The 11,153-nt window shown below is 37.0% G+C and overlaps 1 protein-coding gene across 1 annotated transcript; it reads right to left on the bottom strand.

Annotated features, from left to right (window-relative positions):
• Positions 1–583: 583 nt before the first annotated feature.
• LOC131795548 (cytoplasmic dynein 1 light intermediate chain 1) lies at positions 584–11,153 on the bottom strand. Its single transcript, XM_059113129.2, has 12 exons — positions 11,088–11,153; positions 10,928–11,001; positions 10,723–10,842; positions 10,403–10,633; positions 8,446–8,600; positions 8,011–8,104; positions 7,405–7,540; positions 6,037–6,148; positions 5,193–5,252; positions 4,591–4,647; positions 4,080–4,181; positions 584–3,592 (listed from the first exon to the last, which is right to left on the bottom strand). Exons 1-12 carry the CDS (start codon positions 11,144–11,146, stop codon positions 3,371–3,373), a joined length of 1,422 nt encoding a protein of 473 aa, XP_058969112.2. The 5' UTR covers positions 11,147–11,153; the 3' UTR covers positions 584–3,370.

The raw sequence follows: 11,153 nt of genomic DNA, 5'->3' as shown, positions 1-11,153 counted from the left end.
TTTAAGACCTCCCTGTCGGCTAAGAACCAAAATCATCGAAAACAAACAATACAAGGGCAAACCACCGCAAACACCTCGAAAATTCAAAACTGGAAGGGCATCGTACCTCAGAGGCCTCCTTAACCCAGTTCACGAGGACCTGTATTACGATGTGTTTTTCGCGTGAGGAAACTGCGAAGTGTTTAGAGGAGAAAAAGCTGTCCCACTTGACAGGGTTACCCTATCTGCTGTGGCGAGACAATTCACCCTTCCAGGTGTTCCGCCCCCTCGAGACGAACTCGCCATTTTTATAGTCAACGGTAGTTAAAGTTTTTCAAAGAAATAAGTGAAAGGTTAGCTTGGTCGGCGTACTTGTCTCGGCTACCCGAGGCCATATAAATGGGCCCTAAGTGCACACCTACAAACTGATAGTCGTCAGCGCACACCTACAAATTGATAGTCGTCTTGATTTCAACTAAGTTGTCGCAGCAATTCTGTTCAAAGAGCGCTTTTCGACCGATAGTCGTGAAATCAAAACCAGATTAATAACAAGGTGAAATGGAACTATTTACAGCCAACGAATCACACCAGCGGAGAACCTGAGAACGTTTAACAAGGTTTATTATGGATAATCTTACAGCTTATATCTGGTATTTACTTTTGGATAGATTTAACAGACACTGTACACGGACAGCACAATAAATAGCTTACCTAACATTCACCACTGGGATGACAACTGTTCTCAGGAAAACAACTTCAAAGAGCTCCATTTTTTGGGATTAAAAAAGGTCAAGGAAAGTTGTCCAAAAGTTAATTTAAGCCAAGAAATGATTGAATTAAAGGATAAACTTAGGAACCTACGTTCTTTGCCATTTCTTCACTAAAGGTAGTATGGCGACCAACACCACTATCAAAAATACCTAGAAAATTTACATATCAAATTGCATCTTGAATGGAAAATACCATTTTACAGATTTAAATTGGGCTGACGAGTCGTAAAACCATCGACTACCTTTCGTCTCACCTCCAAAATTGAAGACAATATAGTCTCCAAATCGTTGGGGAATTACAGTATTAGTCCATTTTACAGTGGCGTGCTTGGTTGCCAAAGCTTTGAACAGAAATGAGGCTTAGAGTGACCTCGTGATGATGCAAACGTTGCTGCTTTTCAAATGTAAATTACTTTGTTACCATGCTAACTAGATATTGGTCTCTATCACAACCAGTCACCTTCAGCCTCACTCCAAATCAAAGGCTTGGCAACTAAGCATACAACTGTTAAATGGCCTACTGCCAACTGAGTGTCGAAAGTAATCCAGTATGATTTGGTTTGTGATTGGTCCAGAAATCTAGTGCCATCCTCTTAACCAATCATATGCGAAACACGTGATTGGTTATTTTCACTTTGAGTTCTCATTGGCAATTGATAATGTAAACCTTTGTTCTGATTGATCCCTGGAATTACCTTGGTTTTGGTTCTTCGACACTCAACTGAGGCTGCGCCAACAGGATAGTAAAACCAAGTAAACAAAATCATCATGGCAAGATTTTTTGCCAGAAGAACTCTTCAGGCCCAGGGCAGACTATTACGAACTTGCTATTGCTTAATCTAACCATTAATTCTATCAACGAAACTAGATCAAAGCAAATGTCAACGTGAATGTCAAAGAATCAAAGAACAGATGAAGAAAGTGATGTTTCTAATATCTCAAAGAGAATCGCGCAGCACAAATTGAATTCTGGAAAAATCTAGGCTTTCTTCCAGTGGTATTGGTCGTCACAAATCGAAATCATAAGCCCCAAGACGAAAGTTTTCAAGTGTTAAACGAATTACAAGAACAAGACAATATTTATCATTACTGAAAAAAGGTTATGGACAGCTTTCAGAGGATAGAAACAGATTAAACTAATTTGTTTCCTTGTTAACAAAGTAAACATTGAATAAAAAACAGCTTTGTCACCACAAACACAAGGAAATTAAGTTACAAAATAGACTCTGAATTACTGCAACAATGGACGAACAAAAAACTATCTGTCATAGTTCGAGAGCGATCAATTTAAGTTCCTCAAATATGCCAGACATATTTCCAATTGGTAAGTTCTTTGCGACTTACTCCAAAATCATCATCCTAATTTGTTTCCTTGTTGCGGAATAAAAAATATTAAAGAATAATTTACAATAAGATTTGGGAGGATTTTTCTGCAATATGTCTCATGATCTTGACATTTACAATGTTCATGTCATATGTTCTTGATCAGCGGAGATAAGCAAAAAAACGGGTGGGGAAAAGAAACATTTCGATCACGCGCATGAGGAGGGCACGTTTCTTCTCAGTGGATGAATTGAACGACTCACTTGGCGATGTAATGACGTTACGTGACAAAATTTACCAGTAAGAGAGTATGACAGGATCTGTCATACCGAAAGAAATACTTAAAGGGAAGTCGTTCGGTCGCTCTCTTATGCCCCACACCCCTCCTTCTCGTGTTTTTTCCTCGCTCGCCCCGCTTTTGCTGCGTGAAACAGGGAATGCCGAAGTCAGAATCCTAATTTACCCAACAAACTACAAGTGAAACGGACTTGCAAGAGAAGAGTTCTTATCTCCCACAACCATCCACAAGATAATAGGTCATTCATTAGCAGCGGGTCCTGAGCGAATTTAGCTGACAGTTATTTACGTTTCTGGACATGCTCACCTTCTAGTGAACGTACTCCGAATTAGAAATAATTTATCGATACTCTTTTTGTTGGTACACACTTACTGTTGACACATATCTTGGAAAAGTATCTAAAATCGTAATTAACGAGAGTTTACGGGTGATAATTTGTCACTGATGAAAAAAAGCCTTAGATAAACTTTCATCGGCTTATAAAATTTATATTTCGTGTTCTCCACATTTTGAGACCTTTAAAACCCCGATAACTTTTCAGGAATTGACCTTCCAAAAACGACCCCAAGCTCGATGAGTCTGACGCCTTCGAGGATCAACAACATATTTGTCTAAAGTCTACACCAAGACAAAACTATAATTTTTTTTCATCAGTATGCACTACATTTCCATTCGCCATTCATCACTTTTCTATTGACAACAAACGCTGTTTTCACTCGGTAACTTAACAGTTACTTTCCAACTTCTGCTTTTACCATTTAAAAACGGACTTTGGGCACAATTCACAGCTTCCATTGTGTTTTAAAAGTTCTCCCCATATCTTTGTGTCGAATACAACGTACATCTTTCTACTTTTCTTTTCTCCAAACTATCATATCCTACACCAAATTATAAGAGCCTAGCTTTATACAAAATAAATTTCATGAAAGCGCTTAATCCGAACGCACGTCACAAAAGTCTGTTGTACATCCTCTACAACTTATTAAACTAATTGCCACACCTACGATGATTCTGTCGTGTCGTTAGCCGCGTTTCCTGGGGAGACCATTTTCTTGGCTCTGTTCATACGATCTAACTCGGCAGCAGCATCACTTCTGACAGCTGTTCCGCCTCGTCCCATGGCAACACCAGTCCCGCTCTTCTTGTTGAGTAACGAGTTGAAGAAATTGGCCAGTACTCCTTCACTGGTGCCCGCACCTGCGCCTGGTTTTCCACCTTCGACCTGCCACACAGACAATGCCTTCAATACCTGTATATATACGTTGATAACCTATCATCCACGGCTGGATGATAGCCTGGTGTTTTTTCTTTTCTTTTCCTTTAGCTTCCTAACTAGACTGAAGCTGAGGTCCATCAAAATATAACAAAGCACGAGGTCACCATCCAGTTGTCTTCGTAACAGGTTTTGAGCAATTCTCAGTTGTGTTGTCAGCAAACTTAGGTTACGTTGATTTGTTGTTACAAACACGATGCGAAGTCTGACACTCGGTAACATGCAATTTTCTCTCTTTTTGCGGGATCAAAGTATCTGACAAAACCTACGCTCTCAATCTATATTTCAAAATCTGCCTTTAAGCCAAAGTTTACATCAACGACTTTCTTACAGGGATCAACATGAACTGTTTCTTTACGGCGAAGGATTAAGAATCACAAATTATAAACTTGGACTTTGAAAAAAAACGAAGTGGTTACGCTTAAGGCTAATCTACCTTTGCTCCTCTGGGCGAAGCGGAGATTGCTCCACCTGAAGGCCTTCTGTCTGAAGTTATCCTGCCACTAGGGCTCGCTGGAGCACGGGGCTTAGATATGTCCTAAACAAAGGAACCAAAGTTTTCGCGAGCAGTAGGTTAACGGTTTAGACATCTAGTTGGTGAAGCAATATTCTACAGTTTACACGAGGTTTTGTTTTCTTTGTTGTTGGATAAATTTTAAAAATAGAGAAAAAAATAAAAAAAGAGAGAGAGATTCAAAGATTTCCTTGAATACCACTGCAGAAAAATCCCTTTTCTGCCCACCTGGCGATTAACTTTTTTAAAAAAGATTTGTTTGTATCCCCAAACTTGGATTTCTTCAAACAATCCCTCTCGGGTCGTCAAATCGTAAATTGTATGGCCAAAATATAATCAAGGACTTTCAAAGGAAATAGGAAGTTTTCAAGTTATTGTAATATTATCCCAATTGAGGCACAATCCGATATATGAGAGACATAACAGTACTGACCGGTTGTGGTCTAGCGATGCCAGATGACACAGTAGCAGGCATCTTTTGAAGCAATTGCTGTGTAGGGAAGAAGAGACACATAACAAATATTAAAATGTTGACACAAAACTAACAATTCTGCGATATTTGGGTGCCTTAAATCCTTGAAAAAGCGCCACCTCTGACGGCAAAAACACTCAGTGTGTGTGTTTCCCATCCCCTCTTCCCCTGTGTAAAGACGAGTGATCACGTGCGATGGTCTATTTACGTGTGTTTTAGATTTATTAGACTTTCACAACTATAACTTACGTTTTTTTTTTTTAATTATTCTTTTCTTTCACTCTGTAACCACAAAAGGTTTAGGAAAATTACAAGGACTAACTGTGCGTGCGCAAATGTCGCCATCTCTAGCCAACGATTTGGGAATAATTTAGTAAGCGAGGATTTACAGAAGATCTAAAGTGGAAACACATTTATTCCTTTACGATCCAAAATTACGACCAGCTGCGGTGGAAAATTGAATGCATATGTAGGTATTCCACAGTTGGACAATGGACTCTGGAATGCTGTACCTATAGTATAACGATAACATTTAATCTTCAAAATAATCACTTCAAACCAACCTGTTGTTTTGCGAGGAATGTTTGTTCATCCTCTGCAGTAACTTCTTTGTCTTGTATTGGCTGACAAAAGACAAATGCACTTTGAATTAAAACTTCATAGCCATGTACATGGTCAAACGAGACTTAAATCCGGCCACCTTGACCGATCAAGCTTTGGTCAATAAAGCATTTTCCGAGAGGCAAAACCACTTCCGTGCCTTCATATCACTTTGTGTTTTAATTCTTGTATTTTTCGGTTTTTGTACCACAATAAACTTACAAAACACGTTTATGTTTTAATTTCTTTCTTTTTTTTTATTGTCTTCTGTCACTTTTTGCGACTCTATTGCCGAAATAATTCAAAAGTTACAAATTTGTAACTCTGCTCCAAGCAATTCTTTTCCAAGCGCGGGATCAAAACGGTAATCCCACACGGGCAAGATGGGCCCGTTACCTGCTCCGGTAGCCAATCAGAACACAGGAATCGCCTCATCTCGCCCACGGGTGTTGCCAACTATGTGATAATTACAAATAATCGTGTATTGAAGTGTTATAGCAGTGCATTTAAGAAGCCTCGAAAGTTTCTGTCTCAACCGAATTCACTTAAATAATCTCTTTTCTTAAGAGAGGAATTAATTAATTGATTTGAATGAATTCAAGAATTGTTTCAGCGTTTCTATATATTTTGAAGTAGGGGAATTTTTCTGAAAAATACAAGATACACCGTATTTGGAAGCTAGTTTTACAGTCAACCAACGATTTCATAACCTTCTTGGTCATATCTTAAGTTCACCACATTACTGACAAGAAAAGACCGGTGAAGAACAGTTCTCCTTCACAGTGTAAATCATTTTTCAAGCAGTACCTTTCTCAGTTGAGGTTTAACAATATGATCATCAAACGCATCATCAGCCTGGATATTTTTCAAGTGTTCACTAAGAATGTTTATCTTCTTTACAGAGTCCCAACCTGCTGGACTGTGAAAATAAAGAAATATTATTTTTTCTGACTCACTTGAAAAAAAAGATCAATTACGCAACATTGTTTTGCAAAATATGTGCGTTTAATTTCCCTCCTTACATCCCCGAAAAATAAAGTGCACACCCCTGGGGCATTCCAGCTAATGCCCACAGCACTACTTAATTTAAATGTACTATATTAGAGAATTTGCATGTTTGTGACCTTTGTAATTTAGTGACAATCATGTATATAAGTACCGTATTAGTAGTGACTCTTTCGTGATAAAGTTTCATTCCTTGTTTGCACAGAAATGTTCTGATATCCGTAGGTGAAGTTAATTTTTACAGTTGAACCATTCCTAGCATTGCCCACAAAAGCTTTTGATTAATTAATTTATTAATCTTTTAACATTGAATTGTCAATTTTTAACACAACAAATAAACTCTATATCTACACTCCTGCATGCAAAGTGAGAAGCAACTCTAGAGCAAAATGTTCTCAATTTCAATTTGAAAAAAAAAATATATACAAAGCAATCGTTTGTGTCCCTATCCTTAAATACATTTTGAGTATCAAAGTGCAAGTAAACACAACATCTGCATGGTTTCAACCTCTGGATTGTTAAGAAGCAACCATGAAAAAATGATATTCTCCTCATTAGTCATTCAAAATAATAAGCAACCATCCATCAACATCAAGGCTCCACTATTTAGTGACCAACTCATAACAAGGTTGCTACAATAAAACTTTTCTCACATGAAAATAAGAGAGACAATGGACATTTTTTGCAACATCACATGGTTTATCATTTTACTATTATGCCATTTTACCATATTAAGGCATCAAAACATGCAACTTTCACCATGGTATTACACTGTAGACCAGGTGAAAATACAGATGGAAGGTGGAGCAACAAAATGGCCTCATCAAATGATCCATAGTTTGATTGTTTTTTTCATTTCTTGGGCCTGTCTTTTTGATGTTCTTTCCATCTTTTGCCCACCCCTTATGCCAATGACCTAATGTTCCTTCAAGACCACCAGGATTATTACGGAAAATAGAAGCCACAATACTGGAAGTGTTGTAATAGTGGAATACTGAATCCATTCTTCTGAGCAGATATTTTTCTCATTGCTCATAGTTTTTCTCACCTCTACAGGACTAGGAAAAATACAACGCAACTCACAAAACATCTGCGCAGAATATACATGTACAGGTCAAACCATGGAATAAGGTTTAGATATTACTACTTGACACCAATCTTGATACTCACATAAATACTGAATCCTTATCCACAACCAGAGCTGGACTATTGAATGGTAGGCCATATATTTGATGGACTAAGTATCTGTGTAATAGTGTGCAGTTCTTATTTTCTTTGACAGAGGTGTAAAACAATGTAGCACCATCTTTTATCAGTCAAGGAAAATAAAAAATAAGGGAAATAATTCAAGATCATTCAATCCCCTTGTTTGCGTTAGAGAGTATTCAGCTAGCATGTGCACCACAATTGGTCAATTAAGTGGGCCGTATTTTACTGTACTGCCAGCTGAATTTAAAAGTTTGTTTGAATTGGAATCTTCTTCCCCTGCTTGAACCTAGAGATGTAATAAATATCTAACTGCCCTTGTTTTCTTGGTCCACACATACATGTAGCTCATAGTTTCTGCCCAGATTTCTGGTTTGCACGCCATGTGCTTGGACCATAAATCCCAGAGGAAAAAACCGGGTCTGTAAATTGCAGTACAGACCTGAAACTCATTAAGTGAGAAGTACTTATTGTGAGTTGCACAACCCTGTGTATCTGAGAGCAAATACAACTAATACACAAATTGTGATTATTTTACTTATAAATAATGTGTAATGTTGATGAGGATACATTTCAAGCAGTGCCTTCTGATGTGTTGTTGAATAAAATCAAAATGCTCCTCTCTATAATCTCTGTCCTTTTCAAGTGCAGACATGCAGTCAGTCTGAAACGAAAAAAAAAAACAAACTAGAACCATTAGAAAAATGTAAAGTACAATTAAGCAGTAATCAGTCAAGAAAATTATCAACAAGGGAAACATTAGTGGATTTGATACCAAACCAAATGCTCTATGTTAATATCAAAAGAGTTGTATGGAGAATTACTAAATGGATGGGATCTTAGGAGTGAAAGGGTTTGGCAATAAGAGCCTAAAAATTAGCATGGCAGCATATTTTACATTTACTGTTTATGTATTTATTAATACAGTTCACTAAAAGCCACAGCCGCACAGCTTTTTATACCGTGTTCTTGTAACAGCAACCCTTAATGTAGTACTATAAATACCTTAGTGACGACAACTACCATAGGTAGACCAAGATTGTCTGTGAGTACATTTTCATCAAGTGGAAGAAGAACCTTGTCTTCATCTTTTATTCCTGATCTTCTCCTGTCCTCTGTTGTTTCGTCTGGTTCTGCATACTCTTGAAATTGCCGCACAACTACAAGTGTAATTTATAGGTTACTGGTCATTTCATACCCACTGTTGTTTGGTACAGAGCTAGATCGTTTTGCATCCAGTCAGTTGAGTCATTTTGTACCCAGCTTGGTAGTTTTGTGCCCAAACTAATACTGTATGTTTTCCACGTTAACAATTGGAGAAGAAAATATCACACTTACATAAGCTTTTATTGTTAAAAAAAAATCACAAGTATAAACAATAGACTTCTCTATCAAAAATTTCACACTTACCTTGCCCTAAGCAATAATTAACTTGTCATATGCAACAATTGATATCTGCTCATGCACAGGCTGGTCTTTTAAATACTTGTACACACTGTATAAACCGATCAGTGATATGGGTATGAACCATCTCATACTTGAATACAAACTGACAGCATTTGGGCACGAAAAAAACCATGGGTACAAAACAACTGGATACCAATTTATGAAAGTGTGCAAGTTAGTCCCTTGCAATGTACTTGGAGGTAAATTAAAAAATAATACAAAATAATACTCAAATCACTGCTACTGATAAAAAAATTAGTATCAACATGATTGAGATACACCTAATGCCAGCAATCTTTTTGAAGAAAAAGAGCAAAAAGCTAAATTCACAAGCATACTCTATTAGCATATAGATTTTTTAATTTCATTTTTGGAAGTGCTTAAAACAACATCTGATTCTCTCAAGAAGTTTGAAATAGTTTTTAACAGGAAATTCTTCAAAATTGTTTGGCTGGCAGGAATATAGCCAAAGGGCAGTTTTAAATGATAATAAATTCCTTAATTATGAAAATAGTTAGAGATTGATTTGTAAATAAATCATTATCAGTCTAAGTTGACTTATAGGGTAAGTATCAAATTGGCATCTACAAAGATTATGTATAAAACTACATTTTGTTCCATTCTCCAATTCCTCATTTCTAAGTTTTAATGCTTATTATCTCTCAACTGGATCACACATGAAAACCTTCAACTTTAAGACTTTTACCAGGGTAACACTCTTCCTCCCCAAAAATCCTATGTTATTTACATAGCAAAACCTTTATCTAAAATGATAATTTCTGTCTGTTAACAATGACAGGATACCACTATAAGAAGATACACTCCCAGCCACATTCATAGCAACAAATGATTTATTGTAAACTAAAATTTTTGCACATTTGCATGTCAAGAAAACTTTGAAGTGATCTTATGCTGCTATGCAGAAATTCAAAATTCATAAATTAAACATGATATTCGCCCCCTCCTTGTTAATCCATTCGATTCATTTTAGAGCATTGAAATGAAAATCACAACAAGATTATTTCAAGAGACGCTTCAAATTAGGTTTTCCATCGCAGCAAAAAGTAAATAAGCGGTGTAAACGTAAATAATTTAAGAACATTCCTTTCGATGAAAACATTATCTTAGTATTTTTTAAAGTCAGTCGTAAAATTTGCCATAACTTTACCCTGATTATTGAACTGTACAGTTCTATTTTATTTTCACAGAAACACAAATTGATTTTGCAAATCACTTATTTCAAGCAATATTGCTTCCTGTATATGATAGGGTACTGTGAATACGTGAATATCGAGATCAAGCGATCGCCGTCTAAAATTTGAACGATGTCCTGTTGAAAATCTAAATCACGACGAACAAACACCGATAAAAAGAAGTGACAACTTAAAAAAACTATCATATGCATGAGTCTAACCAGCTATGCAAACAGAAGTAAAAAATAGTCACTCCACTACGTATGTATCGACTCGAAGCGAAGTAAGAATATTCACTACTACTATTTAAAATGAAAACTTACTTCGTTCCTCCATTTCGTTTAACTCCTTAGGCGGTAGTTTCAGTGAATGAATGTGTTCCCGAAGAACTTCTGTCCACGAATGCAAAGATTCCTTAATTGTCCATGGTCTAGAGATGTCCACAACTTGAACGATAAGAGTGTTAGTAATACTTTTAGGTGTGATGGCAAATTGCAGAAGACCTTTGTGAAGAGGATCGCCGTCCAATATCCATACCCCTAATCTTGTACTGTCTACATTGAGAACGAAAAGACAAAATGTCAGACACATGCCAAAATCAAATGGCATCGTATTTACACACTGAACTGAATTATGATCATACCATCTCTCTCCTCATCATGAACATCCAAATATGTGTATTCCAGTCCGTGACCTTTACTTATTTCATCTTCTTTACCTCGAAGCTTTGAAATCAGCGTCGTTTTCCCCGAGCCATCGTTACCTGAAAAGAATGTTCTCGTTTAAAAAAAGAGAATCGAAACACGAACCAAGAAGTGAAAGGTCACAATCTATAAAGCACTGCTTACCTAACAGCACAATCGCCTTGTTAGAGGGTAATTTTCGACTAGCTGAACTTGAAACGTCACTCAAAATCGACGACCTAAGGAACATAAATAACAGCCAACCATCACCATCATGGACTGTACCAACGTAATCTAGACAAACAAGTTTTTAATGTTTCAATACCAGAGATCTTTGCCTTCTTCTTCGCCGCCAGCCGAACCTCGGTCATCGACGTCCGCCATTTTGAGA

This window comes from Pocillopora verrucosa, chromosome 3 (genome assembly GCF_036669915.1).
Source record: "Pocillopora verrucosa isolate sample1 chromosome 3, ASM3666991v2, whole genome shotgun sequence".
NCBI lineage: Eukaryota > Metazoa > Cnidaria > Anthozoa > Scleractinia > Pocilloporidae > Pocillopora > Pocillopora verrucosa.
Note: the sequence above shows the minus strand (reverse complement) of the source record. Positions and strands in the feature narration are given on the sequence as shown.